The sequence below is a fragment of the Pseudorasbora parva genome, chromosome 25 (assembly GCF_024679245.1).
Source record: "Pseudorasbora parva isolate DD20220531a chromosome 25, ASM2467924v1, whole genome shotgun sequence".
NCBI lineage: Eukaryota > Metazoa > Chordata > Actinopteri > Cypriniformes > Gobionidae > Pseudorasbora > Pseudorasbora parva.
Genome location: NC_090196.1, coordinates 14,243,158 through 14,266,424, shown reverse-complemented (window position 1 = coordinate 14,266,424; position 23,267 = coordinate 14,243,158). Strand labels below are relative to the sequence as shown.

The following is a 23,267-nucleotide window of genomic DNA, read 5'->3' as shown; positions in this document are numbered from 1 at the left end:
TCATGACTGCAAGTTTGCATGTGCATTCGCAGCCTTTTGTTTTGTGCAAATGTAAGTTGTGATATTGTATTTATTTTGTGCATCCCTATCTATCGCTGATGTATCGCATAAGGATGCATTTGGTTAATAATTAACGTTAGAGGCGAGTGGTAGTAAAAGCGTGGCGGTGATCAGCTTCAGCTCCAACAGCAATGCACAACTAATAATGACTATGAGTGGGACTGTCATATTACACAGCATTAATAAGAAAACTATTGTAATAAAACATTGTGATTGTTAAGTATTTGGGTTTATTTGCCGTGTGTTTCATTGCGTTGATCCAGGAAGAGCGCATGCACAACATGAGTCACGCATTCTGACTCGCGCATGTAACTTTAACTAGTTCAAGTTAATTTCTGCATTCACATCATATTGTGCTGAAGTAATTTGTAATATTACATTTATTTTGTAACATTATATATGTGATCAATCATATAGGATGCGTTTCTTTCAGTGAAATAAAACGCACTAGCAAATGGCTTCAGTGTAACACATGACTACTGGTTTTCATTCAGTGATTCGGCTTCAGCGCATACAGAGCAATGCATAATAACTATGATTGGGACTGTCATAACAGAAATGAGAACACTATTTTAATAGATGGTTGTAAAGTCATTGGGTTTAGGTGCCGTGTTCAGAGCGTTGTTCCTAGAGCGCGTACCACGCGTCTCCCATTCTGAATATGAATAAAGCAACTCAATTCAAGTTCACTTGTGCATTCGCATCATTTTGTGAAGATATATAACTTATATTTTGTTAACTTTATTTAAATCTGATTAATCTCATATAGGAAGCTTTTTGTTGAGTTAAATAATGCGCTAGCAAAGAGCTTCAGTGTAACTTCAGTGTTGATTCAGCGCATCAGCTTCAGCTCACGCAGTTTAAACAGCAACGCACGACTAATAATAACTATGATTGGGACTGTCACATTACATAACATTAATGAAAACAATATTTTAAAAATCGTTTGGAATTAATTGGGTTTAGGTGACGTTTTAGCACGTTGTTCTTGGAAGAGCGTCCACACATTCTGAATAACAGATCTGAGGCGGTGTTGGTGTTGTATTAGCTACAGGTTATATTTGGTTATTAAATAAGTCATTTAATTAAATTATAAATAACATCGACTAATTTTACAATCCTATAGCCCTTTGTTTAAATTAAAAAATCCTTCTCATTCATTTGGTGAAGAACATAGCGTTTTGAGCAGCATTGCACATACTGTCATGCTGTCGGCTATAATGCTGTCACTGCTGTAGACGCATATTTCAGTATTATGGTTAACGATTAATCGATTAATTGATCGTTAATTTAAACGACGATCGATCATGGGAATTTGTGAAAATTGACATCCCTAATTTCTATGAAAGTTAAGCTTGTAAAGGCATGAACTGAAACGCCCCAGACTGAACTCGCGTTGTGAATGTATGCCGCGAGTGTAGTCGCGATTACCTCAGCTGTCATCACGAGAGCTCATCAGCTCATTTATCTCACTCCTGCAGTTAGTGCTCAGTGCTGTGATACTCGCGCGGTGACTCACTCATTATATTGAACAGACACGTTCAGTTTTTAATTGTAGTGTCTTCTCCAACTCAGTCTCAGTAAACAAGTTGGTGGCTTTGGGAATGGCCTCAAAGGGCAGCGAAGCATTCTGGGAATTGTAGTCTTTCATCCCCATGAGACAAAAATACATTTTCTGTCTTTTCTCAGTCTAGAAGGCACCAAATTCAAAAATAATTTCACATTTCTACTACATTGATGATCCAGTTTAAATACAGATTCATCTTCCCAGCGTTGAAGTACCCCTTTAAGCTTAGTTATTTTATAACTCACGTCTGACTTTATAACTCGGAACTGTAAGTTTATATTATGTATGAATAAATGAATAAATGTCAGAACTGTGAGAAAATATATAATATTTATATTTATATATATATATATATATATATATATATATATATATATATATATATATACAGTCCCTGACAAAAGTCTTGTCGCTTATCTATTTTCTAGAAATACCTGATATTAACCTGACTTTTAATTAATTAATTGGTGTTAGAAATAGCTCATATGAAAAGCCAAAAACCCTCCCAAATGATGTTTAATCCACTGAAATAAATAATTTTCACCGAAAAAATATTTATCATTTAATCAAGACAGAAAGGTCAAATTTTGGCAAGACAAAAGTTTTGTCGCCTATACAGAAATGGAACAAATTTACTGCAAATACAAAAATATGTCAGCAAATTAAGTTGTGGTGCTGTGAGATCCAAATTTAAAATCTTGTATGACTTCTATGAGCTTGAAGGACTGCATCCATGCGGTTTGGCAAGGATTCATACAATTTATTGATGAAGTCATCAGGAATAGCTAAGAAAGCAGTCTTGCACGCCTCCCAGAGTTCATCAATATTCTTTGGTCTCGTCTTCCATGCGTCCTCTTTCATCCTACCCCACATATGCTCAATGATGTTCATGTCTAGTGACTGGGCTGGCCAATCCTGGAGCATCTTGATCTTCTTCGCCTTGAGGAACTTTGATGTGGAGATGGAAGTATGCGATGGAGCACCGTCCTGCTGCAGAATTTGGCCTCTTTTATGGTTGGGAATAACAGGTAGCTAAGATTTCTTGGTATTTTAGACTATTGATTTAGACTCTCTCACACCCCCATACTGGATGTAACCCCAGACCATGATTTTTCCGCCACCAAACTTCACTGTTTTCTGGGTGAATCTCGGATCCATTCTGGCTCCAGTAGGTCTCCTGCAATATTTGCGGCGACTGTGGTGTAATTCAACAGAAGATTCATCTGAAAAATCCACCTTCTGCCACTTTTCCAGCATCCATCCTTTTAGCAGGCTGTGGGCCTTGGCAAATGCCACACCGTTTTTCAATTGTCTTTTGTTTAGTGCTGGCTTCTGGGCACTGATTCGACCATGGAGGCCATTTCGAGACAGAATCTGACAAACTGTTCTGGTTGACACAGGGACTTCAAGTGACCAGGTCTCGTGGAGCTCTGCTGCAGTGGAAAATGGGCTGGCCTTGGATTTTCGAGCCAACAAACGGTCCTCTCGAGCAGTTGTCTTGCGGGGTCTGCCTGGCCTGGGCTTGTCAAAAACGTCTCTAGTCTCTTCAAATCTTTTTTTTATCCTCTGTACTTGACGCTGAGACACATTGAAGGTGTCTGCCACATCAGCAGTGGATCTGGTCTTCAGCCTCTTGATAATCAAAACTTTAGTCTCAGGGTGAATCTTAGGCATGTTTGCAGAGGTCTAGTTGCAGTTGATGTGAAGGTCTAGTGTACTGGGGTTCCTTTTATACACACTTGAGACCTAATTGATCCATTATTAGTCACAGGTGAAGCTCATATGACAAGGTGACAACACTTATGTCTTTGCAAAAATTGACTCAATGGGCTTTACCAAGCTGTGAATATTAGAATACTTTTTGAAAGTTTAGTTTTTCACTGAAACATTATCACAAAAGCTGGTGGGATTAAAATGAGCCATTTCTTGTAAAAATATCTTGATTAGAAATATATTTCAGCGGCACTTTAGGTCAATTTGTACACAAGCGACAAGACTTTTGTCAGGGACTGTATATATATATATATATATTTTTTTTTTTTATTGATTCATGGAATATATTTGTATTTACATGCATTTTATTGAGATGTCTTTTCTTATATAGCCTATTGTGTACAAATGGCTTCTATCTATTGATATTTAGCCTATTACTGCAAGTGTATGTACTAAAATGTATCTATAATATACAATAAACAATTCTTATTTTGTATACGGACCGGTTTTTCATTTAATTATAAAAAAAAGTTAATGGTAACCATAGTAGCAACAAAATAAATAAATAAAACTTCAAATTTGCTTCAATTTCCACACAATGCTTCAAATAAGAGTTCCTCAGGAAACCTGGGTGGTACCTCAGAGAACTGACACTTTGTGAAAGGGTCCCTAGAGGGCCGACACATGGTTCTGCTGGTGGAAAGTGAAGAACCCTAAAAGGTTCTTTCAGGATCGTTTCGAATGTTAGACCAACCTCAGAAACTTAAAGCAAATATAATTTGTTCTGTATCTTTGTTCTATTGTATTTATAAATACCCCCCCCCCCCCACACACACACACACACACACACACACACACACCTCCCACTTGTGATCCGATCAACCAAAACGCATCTTAATTCCAGGTGTAAAACACAACAAAAATAAAACAAACCTCTTCGCAAATCCGTTTTCTATGTAACACTAATAATGAAGGTAATCTCACCTGGTTGTCTTGGTGGTTGACAGTGAAGTATCCGACGCAGATGATGAGCTCATGGAGCAGCTCTTCAGAGCTCTGTTGAGAGCAGTACCACAGCAGAGAACTCACAATGTGTCTGAAGGCCAGAGAGAGACCCTCCGCTCCTAAAACACACTGGAAACAACAGGCACAGGTCAACAACTTCACCTCAAAGAATAGTTATTAGAAAAGAACATGCATACAAGTCTTATAGGGATTTTGACACCGTTGGAATAGATCACACTGAAATTTAAACTAAGAGATTCATTTGCTCACCCTCATGCCGTTCCAGAACTGTATGACTTTTGCAGAATTTTGGAGAACCTTTTTTGTTTGTGCAATGAAAGTCAGTGGGGTCCAAAACAACACTGGACATGGATGACTTATATTGTATGGATTTTTTTTTGTGTTCTGCAGAAAGATAGTCATACAGGTTTGGAACGAAACGAGGGTGCTCACACGCTCTTTTCTCCGCAGGAGACGTGGCACAAGAGAAGGAGGTGAAACTGCCTCGTGAAGGTCGACCTGGTTCTGGAATCAGTAGTCCCACCACAGGACCCCCCAATTCCCCCAACTAAAGAGATGCTATCTGCTGGTCTAGAGACAGTATTTATTAAACATGTCAACATGACTGAGCGCCTCAGGGTCAGCACTGAAACTACCGACAGTTTCTTCTGGGTAGGAGAGCGTTATGGGATGGAGAGTCTAAACAACCACAAACAACAATACCTGAAAATCCCAGCACATGTAATGGGAGTAAGACGCTGTGTTTGCATCACCACAGTCTGTTTGATTGGCCACCTTAGCATTCAACCGACTCTGGGGATCGCTGTTAGGATGTAGAATCATGAATCAAGGCTACTGAAACAAAACTATTAAAGTTTTACTGAACTAAAACTATTAAAAACATTTATGTTCAGTAAAATAAAGCTGAAATAAAACAAACATTTTAGATGAAAACTAAAGTAAAATGAGAAATGTTGCCTTGGCAATAAACTGATTTTTTTTTTTAATTATAAGTTAAAACTTGAACTAAAACTGGCATAAAATAAAAACCTAAATAGCAATACATGAACACTAAAAATATAAAATAAAAGTTAATTCAAAACATAAAAAAACTATAATAAAACTAAAATATAAACTAATACTGATGAGTTTCTGATCAACATTTGATTTTTTACTCAATATTTTCAATATTTTTAATATTACTACTGAAAGGCCATCAATTGATTTAAATATTGTGATATTTTTATTAAAACAAATGAGGAAAAGGGCTATTATCAACAAAAAATATTATTTAAAGTTATTATTATTATTATTTATATATATTTTATATATATATATATATATATATATATATATATATATATATATATATATATATATATATATATATATATATATATATATATATATATATATTATTATGTTAATTTAAATAAAGCTGAAATAAAACAAATTTTAGACAAAAAAAGCTTAAACTAAATGAAACTTAGAAATGTTGCCTTGGCAATAAACTGAAAAAAAAAAACAGTTACAATTATAAATTAAAGCTAAAACTGAAATTAAATATTATTAAATGTTTTATAAAATAAAAGTTAATTCAAAACATTAAAAAACTATAATTAAACTAAAATAACACTGATTAGTTTCTGATCAACATTTAGATTTTTTTTACACAAAAATGTAAAGATTTTTAATATCATACCTTTAATATTAAAAGACCACCATATTTAAATATTGTGTATATTTAAATATTGTGATATTTAATATTTAAACAATATTTAAATATTAAAAATACTTTTTTTCTGTAGTTAATTCGAATTACTATGTGTAATGATAAGGTTGATCATCAATTATATGATGCTGGACAGAAGTACAGTAATAAAGTTATATTCCTCAAGCAAAATAATATAAATATACATAGCCTACTCTATATTTTTCGAAAAGAAATAAAAAGTAACAGTGTTAAACATAATTACATGCACTAACACTTGATATTAACTTTGACAGCCATGAATGGAATATATTTTGATTTAAATAAATAAAAATTATGTTTACCCTCAATAATCCCAATAGTAACCTTAAACACATGAGCAGAAGCTGTGTTGAAAATCCGTGAATTTCAGTTTATCCTTCATTCAAACTACTTTTCCCTCATGTAACTAACTGTAAAAATATGTTTCCATTATAAATGATACTTAATCATGAATAACAAGTGCTTTTATATATGAATAACATTCAGAAACATTCAGTATTTGAAACTAAATTAATAAAGGTCAATAAATAAATAAATAAATAAAAAAGTAAATACTGAAACAAACAAAACAAAAAACGAATTAAAAATTCAGATTTTCTTTGACATCAACAACATGGACCGATGGGACAGATGCACACAGTGGCGCTCTTTTGGACAGGTTCGTGTTGAAGAGCCGCTAATAAAGTAATCATATAATGTTTTCTCTCTTACATGTAAGCTAGTGTATATGTCAGCATTATCACATACGTGTAACGAATTGTCATGTAAAACAAGAGCTGATTGATGCAGTTCAGTCTGCCTGCTATTTTATTCCAACTGTTACTCCTGATCGGAGGCTTCCGTAAATATTTAGTTTATAAGTAGAGTTATGCTTCAACTAAGTTAAATGGTGCAACACAAAAATATTTAGTAGTGCTTAAGTTGTAACTTAGTGTCCATTTACGTCAACTTGCACAAAGCTGGTGCAACCAGCCTCTAGTCTATAGAGCTCACACAGACAGTTTGACTGACCCCGATATATTTTAAGCGAAAATTGAATGATGTGACCATTTCAGACTAAATCAGCCCAAAACAAACTTTGTCTGGATTTCTTTTTGGGAGTTTGAAACCCGAAAAGTTCGCTCCAGCTTGTAAACACCTTTGTACATTGGTCCGTGGTGATTTCATAATAAGTAGGTGAGGCTCTGAGAAATAATGAAATAATATTAATACATTGTCCAGAAGTGCTGCTACTACCTCATATATCTTGTGTTAAGATGATTGCAAAGTTAAAAGTAGCGAGGATGATGATACAGGGTCACTTGTATATAGAACACACCTTTGACCAATGGATCATGATTTCATGATCTTTCCAGGTGCTCATTTTTATTTAATTTTATTAATATTTTTTTAAATGCACTACTCATTGTATAAAGATTACAATAATAAATAGCAGTTTCTAGTGGATTACATATTTTAGAGACAAACATAATTTTTTTTCCAAGTCCTGGAAATCAAAATGTTAAAATTTCCTGATATTTCCGGGTTTTCCATGACTGGATTAAACGGCATTAAACTTGCAAAGGTAAATTTACATTAAATTCAGACTAAACAAAACAACACACTAATTTATACAATGAAAATCGTAACAAACAGCAGATTTTAATCAAATATTCCAAATATGATTATTAGGGCTGTCAAATGATTAAAATATTTAATCATGATCAATCGCATAATTGTAATGAGTTAACTCGCGATTATTCACAACTGAAGTGCACATTTTATCAGTTGTAAATATATCTTAAATTAATATATTTCACATTTTTAATTCTCTAATCAACATGGGCATGGACAAATATGCTTGCTTTATGCAAATGTATGTTTATTAATTAGTGAAACCATACTCAGAGCATGAAGACTAGATATGTATCAAAGGTCACAGATGTTTTTCAAAAAAACTTGTTCATGTCTCTTAAGGCTTAGCTTTCAGAATAAGCAGTGATTTCTCTCATTTTAAGAATATAAATAAAGGCAGTTTTTACAGTTTTTAGAGAGAAACAGAATTAGGAGCGCTCTTGTTCAGAAAAGTAACCTGCGTGTTCGTTTTATCCAATTGTAATGTATTTAGTTTAATAAAACACATGTACTGTGATGGTGATGGTTTTAATGATTTATATGAGCGAGAGTGAGCTTGCAGCGAATCGCGCTCGGACTGCAGAGAATGTGGTTAGCGTAAATACGCACTTTTCTTTCGACCTGGAGTCTAATAAACTTTAAACTGAATAAAAGTTAGCTTGTAGGCTATAACTGCACTTGTTTCAGAATAGTAATGCTAATGTAAACCCTTTTCTTCCCCTATTAATGTTTGCTGCTGCATCCTTTACGTCTATGGCTGATCTCGATTTCTCCAACTACGGGCTAGGCCACGGATCAAACAGAAAATGCACGCTGCGATAATAAAATTTGTGCCGTTAAAATAAATTTGCGTTAACGTGTTAATTTTGATAGCTCTAATGATTATATATTACCTATGATTAGTCTCTACACAGGGACTGATGTGCAGAGACTCATAAATTACTGAATAATTTTAATGATCATTCTATTATTGTAAAATGTACAGTAATTAACCCTCAAATTTCCTCAAATTAATCCAATTTCTCAACACTACATATAAATCAATGAACAGTTTTTTGAATCAAACTAATTCATAGAGTTTGAATCACTCTACTGCAAAACTTTAAACTAGTTACTCCCCAATACTAACTTTAATTAAAAATAATGAATGAACTGTTTTGAATAGTTGGTGCAGGAAACAGTTCCTACAACAACACATTGAAGTAATTCATAGGGTTCTGACCCTCCTCGTTCACACCTAGGTGTTTACATGATGATTTAGCCTAGCGATACCGCTCTTGTCTCTTTATCATGCCGGCTGAAGTACGGCCGGAGCTTGTGCATGTTACGCCACTCACTGTCCGCATTACTCACCCAGAGCTTTCAACATGGCTGGCCTGGGGTCAGAGGTCAGGTGTGTTTACATCCACCGGGATAACTTTGTTCTGTGGAGAAACACTGATATCCTACCAGTGGCTCTGAGGGCATTGGACCATTAGCTTTGAGGGTTATGCCTTTACGGTCCACATTTGTGTGTGCAGACGTACCAACGCAGCCATTAATGAAAGCGCAATAACTTTTTATTGCTTTACTTTTTCAGAACGTCTGTCTGAAGGATGGGGCCACATATCTGCCACTAGCTAAAGGCCAAACCTTTGGTCTGACTGCTGCGTGTACCCCTCTGAAGAAAAAACAAGCTGTGTAGCATTACTTTAAGCAGACAGGGTGGCTTGAACTATTAGCAGGATAGACACCACAAAAAAGATGGCCGTATCCTTCCGCAGAGCTTTGAATCAAAGAGGCAGGATATCACAGATTGTAAACAGGACCAGAGCAATAAGGTTATCCATCACAAGATGCGTAGCTACCCAGACGGCTGCGGTACTTTTCAGAAAGTAAACACAGTCTTCTCGACTCTATGTGACACTTGAGCCAGATTCTTTTTACTTAGTCAGGCCCTGAAAAAACGTACAATTGTCACTGATACTTACATTTTTCAACCATATACCATTTGATGCATCTATCTGAGGAAGCTTGTTTCCGCCACAAAAAAAGACCAACTTTCTCTCACAATTCTGACTTTTTTCTTGCAATTGTGATATAAACTTGCAAATGCAAGTTATAAAATCAGAATTACAAGATACACTATATTGCCAAAAATATTGAAACACCCCTCAGTTCAGGTTCCAATCACTTTCATGGCCACAGGTGTATAAAATCAAGCACCCAGACATGCAGACACTTCTTCAAACATTTGTGAAAGAATGGGTCGCTCTCAGGAGCTCTGTGAATTCAAGCGTGGTACCGTGATAGGTTGCCACCTGTGCAATAAGTCCATTCGTGAAATTTCCTCACTACTAAATTTTCTAAGGTCAGCTGTTAGTGGTATTATAACAAAGTGGAAGCAATTGGGAACAGCAACTCAGCCACAAAGTGGTAGGCCACATAAAATCACAGAGCGGGGTCAGCGCATGCCGAGGCGCACAGTGTGCAGAAGCTGCCAACTTTCTGCAGAGTCAATAGCTACAGACCTCCAAACTTCGTGTGGCCTTCAGATTGGCTCAAGATCAGTACGTAGAGAGCTTTATGGAATGGGTTTCATGGCCGAGCAGCTGCATCAAAGCCTTACGTCTCCAAGTGCAATGCAAAGGGTCAGATGCTGTGGTGTAAGGCACACCGCCACTGCACTCTAGAGCAGGGAGACATGCTCTCTGGATTGACAATTTTCTCTTTCTGGCAATCCGATGGACTATTCTGGGTTTGGTGGTTGAAGGAGGGATTATAGTGTGGAGTTAAGGGGTTGGGCTTGGCTCCTTAGTTCCAGTGAAAGGGACTCTTAATGCTTCAGCATACCAAGACATTTTGACATTTTCATGCTCCCAACTTTGTGGGAACGGTTTGGGAATGACCCCTTTCTGTTCCAACATGACTGCGCATTAGTGCACAAAGCAAGGTCCATAAAGACATGGATGAGAGATGTGGAGTGTGGTGTGGAGGAACTTCACAGAGTCCTGACTATAGAACACCTTTGGGATGAATTAGAGCAGAGACCGTGAGCAAGTTTATCTCCTACAATTCTGACTTTTTTCCTCACAGTTCAGAGTTTGTCTCGCAATTCTTGATTTCTTTTCTCACAGTTGTGAGATAAAAATTTTTTTTTTTTTGCAAGTTCACAATTGCACATTTCTCACAATTCTGACATAACTCGCAATTGTGACTGTATATAACACAATTCTGAGAAGAAGAAAAAATTGCGGAAAAAGTTGAAATTCCGTTTTAAATGTCTTTATTCCATGGAGGAAACGAGTTTTCATATCTATGACATAGAAGTGGCACATCGGAAATGAATACCTGGAAGGCTGAGAGGTCCAGCAGGGCGAAGGTGTTGAGGAAGCGCAACCCCTGGAGGGCCACCTGGATGACGGTGGGGCTGTAAGGCCCCTGGGGGCCCGTGGGGCCAGCAGAGAGAGGCTCAGGGGGAGCACTGTGGAGCAGGATGCAGTACAGCATGTGGAGGACGCCCACCAGATCAGTGCTCTGCAGGAGGGCCGTCAAACCGGTGGGGTCCTGACGTTTGTTGTCAAAGATACTCAGAGAACTGTGAACGACAATTACATAGGAAAGAATTACAATATGGTTATTTTTATGCTTTTCCACATTTATGTAAAAATAAATAATATGCAAATTAGGGCTGTCAAAATTAACGCGTTTATAACGCAGCGCACGTTTTCGGTTTGATCCATGGCCTATCCTGTAGTTGGAGGAAATGAGATCAGCCATAAACGTAAAGGATGCAGCAGCAAACATTAATAGGGAAAGAATGGGTTAACATTAATATTACAATACTAAAAATACCAAAAGTGCAGTTTTTGCCAACAAGCTAACATATTTTCTGTTTCTGTATTTTCTGGTCGAAAGAAAAGTCTGGTTTTACTCTGAGCACATTCTCTGCAGGTTCACTTCCACTGCAGGTTCAACATCAGTTGGTTAGTTGGAATCTCTTGAAGCATCGAAAATACATTTTAGTCCAAAAAGAACAAAAACTACGACTTTATTTAGCATTGTCTTCTCTTCCGCATTTGTTTTCAAACGGTTAAGAATCAGCGTATTGATTCATGATTCGGATCGCGTGTCAATCTGTCAAACTGCTGAAATCACGTGACATTGGCGATCCGAATCATGAATCAATACGCTGATTCATGACCGTTTGAATCTTTATTTGAGGTTTAAAAAGCATTGAGAAGACAATGCTGAATAAGTCGTAGTTTTTGTTATTTTTGGACCAAAATGTATTTCTGATGCTTCAAGAGATTGTAATTAACTAACTGATGTCATATGGACTACTTTGATGATGTTTTTATTCCCTTTCTGGACATGGACAGTATAGTGTGCATACACTTGGATATGCTCTCGGACTAAATATAAAATATCTTAAATTGTGTTCTGAAGATGAACGGAGGTCTTACGGGAGTGGAACGACATTAGTCATTGACATAAATTTCATTTTTTGGGTGAACTAACCCTTTAAAATGAGAGAAATCACTGCTTATTCTGAATTGTTAAGCTTAGGCTTAAGAGACTTGAACAAGTTCTTTGATAAACATCTGTGACCTTTGACACATGTCTAGTCTTCATGCTCTGAGTCAGGGCCGTACCCAGGATTTTCTAAATACCGAGGTCCAAAAATGAATTTTGGAGGGTTTGAAAAAAAAAAAACATTTCCCTCCTTTACATATGCATTTTAAGACATAAGAAAATCAAAGAATCAGCTAACTGTAGCTTTAAAACCATGTTAGTGTGCAGTATAAATTATTTTAAGAAGACAACAGATTTTTATAAATGAGAATCTGGTTAAATGTTGCAAAAAAAATTAGACTCCAAATTAGAAAATCAGAAAATCAGTTTTGTTGTTAAATTGAGCCAAAGACGACATATGTGTGACTCCGTCTTTGAAAACCTAGCTAAAGTAAATTTTTGTGATTCACATTATGTAAAGAACATTATTTGAACATATAACCTTGATATATTTAATGTTGAATGAGTAAGATCATGTCAAAGATAGAAACCAATGTGAAAATATAACCAATGAGTGAAATCAAAATTTGATGCTCCTAATCTCAATATTAGATTATGAGACTTTAGCCTGGATTTCACAGACAAGAATCACATTATGTGTAGCAATTAGGAATATATTGTAGGCTAATGCTTTTTCTATTCTGAGCACAGTGGGCTACCTGCTCTTTCTGTCTCATCGCCATCATCTCTCTTTCTTTTTTCCCCAGTCTCCTTCTCTTGCCCTGTATCTTTTCTCTTTTCAAAGCTGAGCTTTGTTTGAAGCAGTCTTTTCATTTTCGTCTGTTTTGGTAAAAACAAAGTTGTAAATGTACATTTCCTGAAGGCTTCCAAGAAAACCAGGTCGAGAAAACAGGTTGAGTTATTAGTTTGCATCCCTGATTATTAAGCGCTCTCGTGGTGTTGTGATGTCAAACATCAGTCGTTGTTGGTGGTTGTGGCATTTGTCCCGCCTCTCCTCCACTGTGATTGGACATTGATGTTCACCCAAAGTTGAACTGTGGACGCTCAACACATAAAAATGGACAAAACCTGCCAGCTGTTGGCGCTATTGAAAAGTGCGGCGCATCCATTGGAAACAATTGAAAACATACGCCGGGCGAGGCGAGAACACCTGTTTGTACACGCCGCCTTAATAGGCTATAATTTTGCAACTTCTATTATGTACACCTCGGAGAATTACCGAGGTCCGGACCTCGGGGACCTCAATGGTGGGTACGGCCTTGCTCTGAGTATGGTTTCATTCATAATAAACATACATTTGCATAAAGCATGCAAATTTGTCTATACCCATGTTGATTAGGGTATTAAAAACTTAATTTAAACTTAATTTAAGATACATTTACAACTGATAAAAATGTGCAATTAAATTGTGATTAATCGCAAGTTAACTAATGGCAATCATGTGATTAATCATAATTAAATATTGTAATTGATTGACAGCCCTAATACAAATATAATAATAATATTAAATGTATCCAATCTACCAATTTTACCATACTGCCAAAATATTAATCGTAATATTAATAATCATAAAAATAGTATATGGCAACAATAAAATATTTAGTTAAAGCTGCAGTCCGTAACTTTTTTTTGGTTAAAAATTATCTAAAGTCAATATAAACAATTTACACAGCAAGCTAATATTCAAAACTATATCCTTACCTCAGCCCCCTTCACATACATGTTATAATTAGAGTGGTATGGTAGATTTCCACAGGAAATTCAAGCATGTCTTTGCGTCATTAGATCACGTCTGTATACATAAAGAAATAGTCTGGCTGGTAGTAGTAGCACACGTGAGGAGCATGTTCTTCACATTTATCATTTATAGCCTTTTATCACAGCAGATGGAGTAATTCAACTTATCATTTTGACTGGTGACTGACAGCAAGCCGCACATAGGCCTACTCCTCAAAACATAACATTCATCCGTGCATCAACTCACGTACAGATGATAACGCCACAAATAACAGCAATTGCAGGTTTCAAACAGAGATGGCAAAACAAAGGCAAAACTTACAGACTGCAGCTTTAAACTTTTTAAAATATGCATCGTATTGTGGATTCTGTAGAAAATTGTGCTGGTTCTTCATTCATACTGAAAGTCTGCATATTCTTCACAGCATACATACAACTTTTTTTTTTTTAACTGAACATAACCTAAATGATGGCACACACGAGGACACCGAAAGCAACATACATTCACAAAATTGTGTAGAAATATGCTCTTACTCAAATACAAACAAACAAAATCAATCACTCATGATGTGGGACAAAAGACTACTTTGTTCAAAAGGTAATAGCCGTTAACCAGTGACTGACACTCCAGGAATGAAAAACAAATCAAGGTCAGAAATACTGTTCTATATACTAATTCTATTAGCAAGGCCAAAGGTGTTCCTCATTGTATCCAATGTATCAGACCAGTGAAATAAGGCTCCTCGTGTTTATGCACCTTTCAATCTGAATCACTAGCCTTTCAAACAAAGTCAGCAGTGCAGAGGGCTGTTCTAGTGCACAGGGGAAGCGTGGCAAAAGGTGGCCCAAGGTGTGGTCTGTCTGAATGTAACAGAACCTGATGTGGTGCTGGTTACTTGCTTAAGCTGAAAAAACCGAAGGCCCAGGATGTAGGACGTGTGAGATGTCTGGTCCCCCCGGCTTCTAGATTTACTCGCCAGACCAGAGCCTGTCCATTCTGATATAAATAACGAAGGCGAGCCCCATCTGTGAAGCATGCCTATGGGGCAGATAGGCTTAACTGGTAACATTTGGCCCTGCCTGAGTCAGGAGTGACACAGTGAGGGTGGCTGCGGCAAAATATATGAGGAGAGATAGCAAAGACTTTACACTTCTGAGCCTGGGATAAGAGACTGGAGATCAGAGAGAAAGAATCAAAATGTGAGGTCAAGTAGAAAAGAGATACAGGAGAGGGAAAAAGCATAAAGATGAAAATGTTCTATAATTATTGTGTAGAGTGGTAGATAGAATGTGATGGACAGAATAAATGTATAGAATGTAGGCAGAGATGGACAGATGCATTAAAATGCATGGACAATATATTAATAAATTGATGTTGCTAGGCAACATCAGGGAGAGGACGCTGGTGTTGTCTGTTTGCCGCTTCTCCACCCACAAATTATGTTAACTGTACTATTAGATTTAATTTTATTTTCTTGTTTGTGACTAGTCTAACAGTCAGAGCTACAATTGGGACTGTTGCTGATTGCTGGCAGCCGTTGAGAGGACGTTCGCCGTTCGCCATTTTTCACTGCTTCTCTGTTGTTTTTGTTTGAATTGTTGCGGTTGCTTCTGGTTTTAAGGACATTTCATGTTGCTCGCCGTGGCTGCTCTCTCTTCTGGGTGTCGGCTGTTCACTGGTGGTCTCCCTCGGGCTTGAACTGCGTGGTGGCTGAAGTTTGCACCGGGCCAGCGTCATCAGCGCCCGGGATGATGTTTAGATGTTACGCTTCTCTGCTGCGTTGCTGTTCCGTCTTGCATTGGGGCCGTGGAACGGCTTGGACTTCTGCGCTGACCCGGTGTGTCCACAGAAGTGCCCGGAAAACTTTGTTTGCCTCCTGCATGGTCCTGCAGCGATCCCTCCATCTGGTCTTCAGCTGTCTTGTCTCGACAACGTCATCAGGACACTGCCGAATTGGGAATATGTAGCAACAGAGCCTCTACCGCTGGGAGAAATGTAATACATGGACTGGACCACAGTGTACTGTGGAGCTTACAGAGACTTCCACCATCAGCTCTGTTTTCTGTTCAGAAAAGTTTTTAACTGTTATGTGTTGGTTGATTGTTTGTATTTTTCTATATTCAATTTACTTGTTATTCATTTTTTTTTGTTATGTTTCCCTTTTTTGCACTTTAAGATTCTTCGGAATGAAAAGTGCATTATAAATAAAATATATTATTATTATTAATATATGGGAGATCCTATAGATATATATAAAATGAACATACACTCACCTAAAGGATTATTAGGAACACCTGTTCACTTTCTCATTAATGCAATTATCTAATCCACCAATGACATGGCAGTTGCTTCAATGCATTTAGGGGTGTGGTCCTGGTCAAGACAATCTCCTGAACTCCAAACTGAATGTCAGAATGGGAAAGAAAGGTGATTGAAGCAATGAGCGCGGCATGGTTGGTGGTGCCAGACGGGCCGGTCTGAGTATTTCACAATCTGCTCAGTTACTGGGATTTTCACGCACAACCATTTCTAGGGTTTATAAAGAATGGTGTGAAAAGGGAAAATCATCCAGTATGCGGCAGTCCTGTGGGCGAAAATGCCTTGTTGATGCTAGAGGTCAGAGGAGAATGGGCCGACTGATTCAAGCTGATAGAAGAGCAACTTTGACTGAAATAACCACTCATTACAACCGAGGTATGCAGCAAAGCATTTGTGAAGCCACAACACACACAATCTTGAGGCAGATGGGCTACAACAGCAGAAGACCTCACCGGGCACCACTCATCTCCACTACAAAAAGGAAAAAGAGGCTACAATTTGCACGAGCTCACCAAAATTGGACAGTTGAAGACTGGAAAAATGTTGCCTGGTCTGATGAGTCCTGATTTCTGTTGAGGCATTCAGACGGTAGAGTCAGAATTTGGCGTAAACAGAATGAGAGCATGGATCCATCATGCCTTGTTACCACTGTGCAGGCTGGTGGTGGTGGTGTAATGGTGTGGGGGAAGTTTTCTTGGCACACTTCAGGCCCCTTAGTGCCAATTGGGCATAATTTAAATGCCACGGCCTACCTGAGCATTGTTTCTGACCATGTCCATCCCTTTATGACCACCATGTACCCATCCACTGATGGCTACTTCCAGCAGGATAATGCACCATGTCACAAAGCTCGAATCATTTCAAATAGGTTTCTTGAGCATGACAATGAGTTCACTGTACTAAAATGGCCCCCACAGTCCCCAAATCTCAAGCCAATAGAGCATCTTTGGGATGTGGTGGAACGGGAGCTTCGTGCCCTGGATGTGCATCCCACAAATCTCCATCAACTGCAAGATGCTATCCTGTCAATATGGGCCAACATTTCTAAAGAATGCTTTCAGCACCTTGTTGAATCAATGCCACGTAGAATTAAGGCAGTTCTGAAGGCGAAAGGGGGTCAAACACAGTAGTATGATGTTCCTGATAATCCTTTAGGTGAGTGTATATAATGTATAGAAAATATATGTGAGCTATATGTGAGTGAGACAAATGAATAGAATTAATGTTTTGAATGTTGAATGGTTAGATGATTAAAACAAATGTACAGAGAGAATGCTAATTCTAAGAGAGAATATGGTGGACAGTTTCATAAAATGAATGTAAAGAATGTATTAGAGTGAGGAAACGGATGTATACAATGAATGTATTGAATGTCCAGAGAGACTGATGGAATTTTACAGACAGATTCACAGAATGAATTTGAAGAGCATTGAAGAAAAGAAATACATAAAAAACATAAATATGAAAGAATGGGATGGATGTGATGGCTATATGTGAGTGATGGACAAATGCATAGAATGGATAGAGGATTAAAACAAATGTATAAAATGTACAAAGAGACTGCTAAAATGTGGTGGACAGATTCATAAAATTAGTGTATAGAATGTTTTAGAGAGATGAACAGATGTATACAAAGAATGTATTGAATGTCCAGAGAGACTGATGGCATTTTATAGACAGATTCATAGAATGAATGTGAAGAGCATTGAAGAAAAGATGAACACATAGAATGCATAAATATTAAATGTAGTGGCGAAATATAGAATAAATGTTTAGAATACACTGAAAAATGTACAGAATGCATTAGACAAGTGTATAGAATGAATGTGTAGAATGTACAGAGAAAAAGAAAATATGGTGGGGGCAGATTTAGAGAATTAACATGTAGAATGTATAGACAATGAAAGAATGTGGTGGACAGATGTATAGAATGTATATAGAACGTATAGAGAGATGGACACAAAGTGGTATGTAAAGAAATGAAAAGAATGTGAAAAACAGACAAAAAGATAGAATGAGTGCAAAAAATGAAGGGGTGGATAGAATGTAATTGGCAGATAAACAGATTTAATATCTAGAATGTAGGGAGGTAGATGTAAAGGCAAGGTAAGGACAAACCACATATACTGATCGAGAGGATCTTGGGGAAGTTTAGCCTCTAAGCAATGAAGCTGACGTTCCGAACATCTCATACACCAAAGATCATACTGGAGCGCTACACGCAGCAACACTAGAGCCAAAGTAGAGGGAAGTCTTGGAACTTGGACAACCATCTGTCAAATCCAATAGCACTGGCTCCACAACTATGCAAACTCACCGTACTCTCTGGCCATCTTGTGTTGCAGCACATTTAATTAAGACCCATCTTACCAGATTTACAGCAGCATGTTTGTGTGTCTTAGTCAGGACAACACCCTGCAGATTAGCAGGATTGGTAACTTCATATCCCTGAGGGTATGAGCAGAAGCGGTCCTTAAGCTGATCTGAGACGAGATCTTCTGTTACCGTCGCAACGGCAAGAGTCTGTCTATTGGTATCAAGGGCTGATCCCTAAACAGCACAAGGGGGCAGGTTCTACAAGGTGTCACATTGCAGTTGAGATACATCTGTGAACACTACACTAAATGCACTGGAGGGGAAACAGACCTTTTGGTATGTCAAGGGGGGAAATGAGCGTCAAGCTTGGTGAGGAGGAAACCCACTCGTGACAATGAGATCACAGCAAGCGCAAGATATCGGCTACTCGGAATAAGCTTCCGGGTGGAAGCCACCCTGTTCAACTGATCTCAGCTCTGCGCTCCTAACCCACGTTTAACCTTAACCGGCGTAAGAAAATCCCCAGAGCTGGTCTCAGGTCAGATGATAAGGGCAGCATCCACCGACAGTCGTGATCAGTGTCTACATGAGGGAACAAAGACTTGGTTCTCACAGAGTGACTGTGCATGACGTACTTCACATCCCCTGACCCTGAAACGGGAGACAGCAGAGTGGGATGAAAGTGAAAGGCCTGACAGAGGCAATTTGAGTCTACCTACTGACCCCAAATCAGCATCGTCTGATTAATCCATGCTTACAGCTAAACCTGTGGTAATGCTGTTAGTGTCTACTCGATTTAGAAAAGACGAGAAGAAATATATCTGGAACTCTGATTTGCCGTGAAACATTTTCTTGAGGGAAAAGGGCAATTTAAAGACTCAGGTAAAAATAGGTTTCGAAATTAGTCAAGGTCCATAAAACCCTGCTGGAACCATGACATTGTGTGGTTAGCACATAGAGAGGGTGCTCTGGGGTAAAGGGGTCAGCATCCGAAAATGTCCTGTACCATTTCCCAAACCTTTCATGGTCTCCACTTGTCTACAGCAAGAGTGCCCAGTCTTGCTTCTGCTGATCAGCATTCCTGTAGAATTGTTATCCATTGCCCCAATTATGGTTTTTCAAATATTCTTTTTCATGCAGTGTGTATTATAGTTGTCTGGGAATGTAAATGTTCTACTAAGTTGTAAAGTGCATGATTGATAAATGTACTGTCTCCCAAAAGAAAGAATGGACTCTGAATCAGCAAAAAATTTGAATCCCACTGTGTGACGGTTCTACGTCACTAGAAAATCCATCTGCATAATGCCCGCCTATGTTGTACGTTGTACGAACAATTTGACTCGCCCTCAAACATGTAATTTTACTAACGACTGCTTCTCAAATTTCGGAGTTCAATGCGGGATTCGCAAAATGCTTGCTCTTGACGGAAGGGACAGTACCCAGTTTATTTGGACCAGCTTGCTCCTCAGAATCACAACCTGTAAGAATGAATAAATATTGATGTTGTTATAATTTCTTCTAGGTATTTAAAATACATAGTTTTGTTTCATATTGTGTAGGTATCCGGCTGATCGACTAACTCACATTATTACTGTCTTACTGAAATACTTCGGCAAATCAGGCCAATGTTACCTAAAACTGTCTATTAATGTAAATTGTCTGTCGTTCTTACTACTGTGAGTAAAGATAAAGGATGGGGCAGCATTAGTTTTTTAAATGTTTACATTACATCAGTCATTCATGTTAGTGCTCAGCTGACATATACACTGCTATTGATACAGGTCCACTGTATACACCTCATATACAGGTCAACCGTATACACCGTATACACTGCAATAAATGAGAAATAATCACAGGTTTGTTGACATTCATTTGTTAAAGGTAGGTAAGAATGATCTAAAACACTTTTTTCCAAATGTATTTAAACTTTCTTTATATGTCAATACATAATTAAAATGTAAGTACTCTGGAAAAGAGAGTATAAAAATCGAGTGACTCTATAAATAAACACCGCTCATTATTTTCATCAAGGACGAAACAAGTGATTGGCTTGGGTGACTGTCACTCTCTCTCTCGCTACCATGGCTACCACCGCTTTCGCTTCAGGATCTGCCCACATGCACGCGGCACGAAACCTTGGAAGAGCAAAATAATAGCAGAGAAAGAGCATTCAAAATTCACAGTGCCGGGTTTTGCAGTCAGCGAAGGCAAAAAATGCAAAAAAAGGAAGACAGTACAAGAAAAGGCAATGCACAAAAAGTCTTTGGATAAACAAAGAAATCAAACGCGAGTAAATATCGGTGTGGCATTCCAACGATGTCGAGAACTGAGGGACCTCAAGGGGCAGAAAAGCGACCCCTTGATGGCTGTATTTCTGCTGGACAGCTGATCTTTCATTTTGATTATACATTTTTTTGGTTTATGTTTTCATGAAGCATGTATCACTAGCACACGTAGCTGCCTAATATAGTTATACACTTAGCGAGCCATTAGTAGAGATGATAAATACTCAATATGTTTAGCTCAAGTTGATCGCTATCATGTTGAATTTAAAGATAGTACACCGCATTCAGGAACTTTTTTTAGAACTTATTAGCTTTAGCTACGACTAATCAACAATGCTTTCATCATGGAAACTTACATTCAAAACACCATATATGTTATGAATCTTACACGAAATTCATCTTCATCACAGTATAATTTTTGGAAAAACATGTATCAATGCAACCCGTTTTTAGCTTTGCCTTACAAATATAACTAGCTCGTTAGTCGTTACCGAGTCAAACAAAATTATATTTTAAACTTTACCAGTATCGGTATTCTAGCTTGATAGTGAGTACTAAAAGACATTTTATTTGTTTATATTCATACTGATAAAGTTCGATTTTTTATTACATGTGATTCTGACATGATGTCACTACATGCCCACCGCTCCTCTCAGGTAAATAATGCGTCTTCCAGCTGAGTGGCCAGTGAGGCGCGTTCATGTGTTTTGGGGGCGTGGCTTTGGAAAGAGCTCAGACGGGAGAAGGTGGAGTGAATGGAAATAATGAGCTGTCTTTAAAACAGTCGTGAGAGGTCTACAGACACTCAATTTTTATACTTTCTCTTTCAAGTCATCCTTGCGATGGAGTTTCGGGTTGAATAACTAGTTCTTCCGATGTTTCATTATCAGACTCGTGCCGGGATTGATATTGTAAATCAATGTCATCTTTACTGTCTTTACAGTGTATACAATCGCTGAGGACTATGGTAGGCTTAAACTTAAGTTCAGTTATGGTGATGGAACTTTAGCTTCCGACAAGCACTGTAAATGCTAGACCAATCACAACAGACTGGCAAAGTGGAATCTCGGAAAGAAGGGATTTAGACAGACTGAATCATCGAAAAATGTGGTGATGTGCAATGCATATTATGAGAAAATGAATGTTTTTTTTTAACCTTTGATGCATGTAAACAACCTGTTGTAGGAGCCCTCCAAACCAAAATTAGGAACCTTTAAAATAGCATCATAGGGGCTCTTCAAAAGAGTATCACAGGAATGAAATTTGCAGGAAGGCAGATCTCCAGATGCAGGATTGAACACCCCTGTTCTAGAACAAGTAGTACATTCAGATACACCAGCATTTCAATCCATTTGGATCGCAGCACATGCCACAATTCATATGTTAACACATCATCATTAGCTTAGCACAAGCACTCCTTGACTTATTGGCCGCCGATGACTATCAATATTTAATCCCAACAAATACACTGGTAGCCGGTGACAGAAATACAAAACCACTCGCTGTAAGAACAAATCCCAGGGTCTGGCAACTGCAAGAGAGTAGAGTAACTCGGAAATGTCAAACACGAACCACAAAGGGACAACTTCCTGGCCTTCAGCACGGTGAGGAATGACGGAACGGAACGCTGACTCGATTATGAAAGATGTCGCCGAGCAGGACTATTAAAGAGAAGAAATGGCACTGGAGTTTCTCACAGATATTCAATGTCAGAAGCCAAAGGATGTTGGAAGAGACACTGGAGTTGTCAAAACCAGCTGGGTGGCGTCATAGCATGCAACAGCTGGAATAGAACATAGCTGGCCAACTGAGGTGGAGCTATGACCTTTTGAAGAAACTCCAAAATCCAAGTGGAATGGAATTGTAATATTTGAATTTGTGCAAATGCAAAGACTCATTCAGTCTAAAGCCTTGGACATAAAAGCAGTGGAGATCAAGAGAATTTCATTCAAATTGTTCTGACACACATCACTAGCGCTTTCTTTTTTCAGCAGAATCTGCAGACTTTTATTTCAACATCACATCGTACAAAAAAACAAAAAAAAACAATCACTCCTAAAATGTTTACAATGCAATTTAAAGTATGTAGAAAGCAACAGTGCAGCGTCACAGTGATCTGTCTTTTCTGCAAGTCAGGGTCATAGGTCAAAGTCGGGATATCACAAGCTGTGACAGTGTGGTTAGCCTCTGTCAGCAGTTGTGCATGCACAAAACGCACTCCGACACACACGTGGGTGGGCTGCAGGCAGGAGTTTACAGTGCAGGGAGACAGAGCTGCGGGGCCGCTAGATGACTATCAGCACAGGCTCTGCGGGGCTAACGTCAGACACTGGGAAATGAGCTGCTGATTGATGGGGCTGCTGTCTCTGGTCTGCACCTCCT

At 38.1% G+C, this 23,267-nt stretch overlaps 1 protein-coding gene across 4 annotated transcripts in view; it reads right to left on the bottom strand.

Annotated features, from left to right (window-relative positions):
- scaper (S-phase cyclin A-associated protein in the ER) overlaps nt 1–23,267 on the bottom strand; it is a 177,138-nt gene that overhangs the window by 20,794 nt on the left and 133,077 nt on the right. For all 4 annotated transcript variants that reach the window (XM_067435766.1, XM_067435768.1, XM_067435767.1 and 1 more), the window contains 2 exons: nt 11,043–11,289; nt 4,325–4,474 (listed from right to left, as the gene is read on the bottom strand). In XM_067435766.1, coding sequence (XP_067291867.1) covers nt 4,325–4,474; nt 11,043–11,289 — 397 coding nt within the window. The remainder of the gene's footprint in view (nt 1–4,324; nt 4,475–11,042; nt 11,290–23,267) is intronic.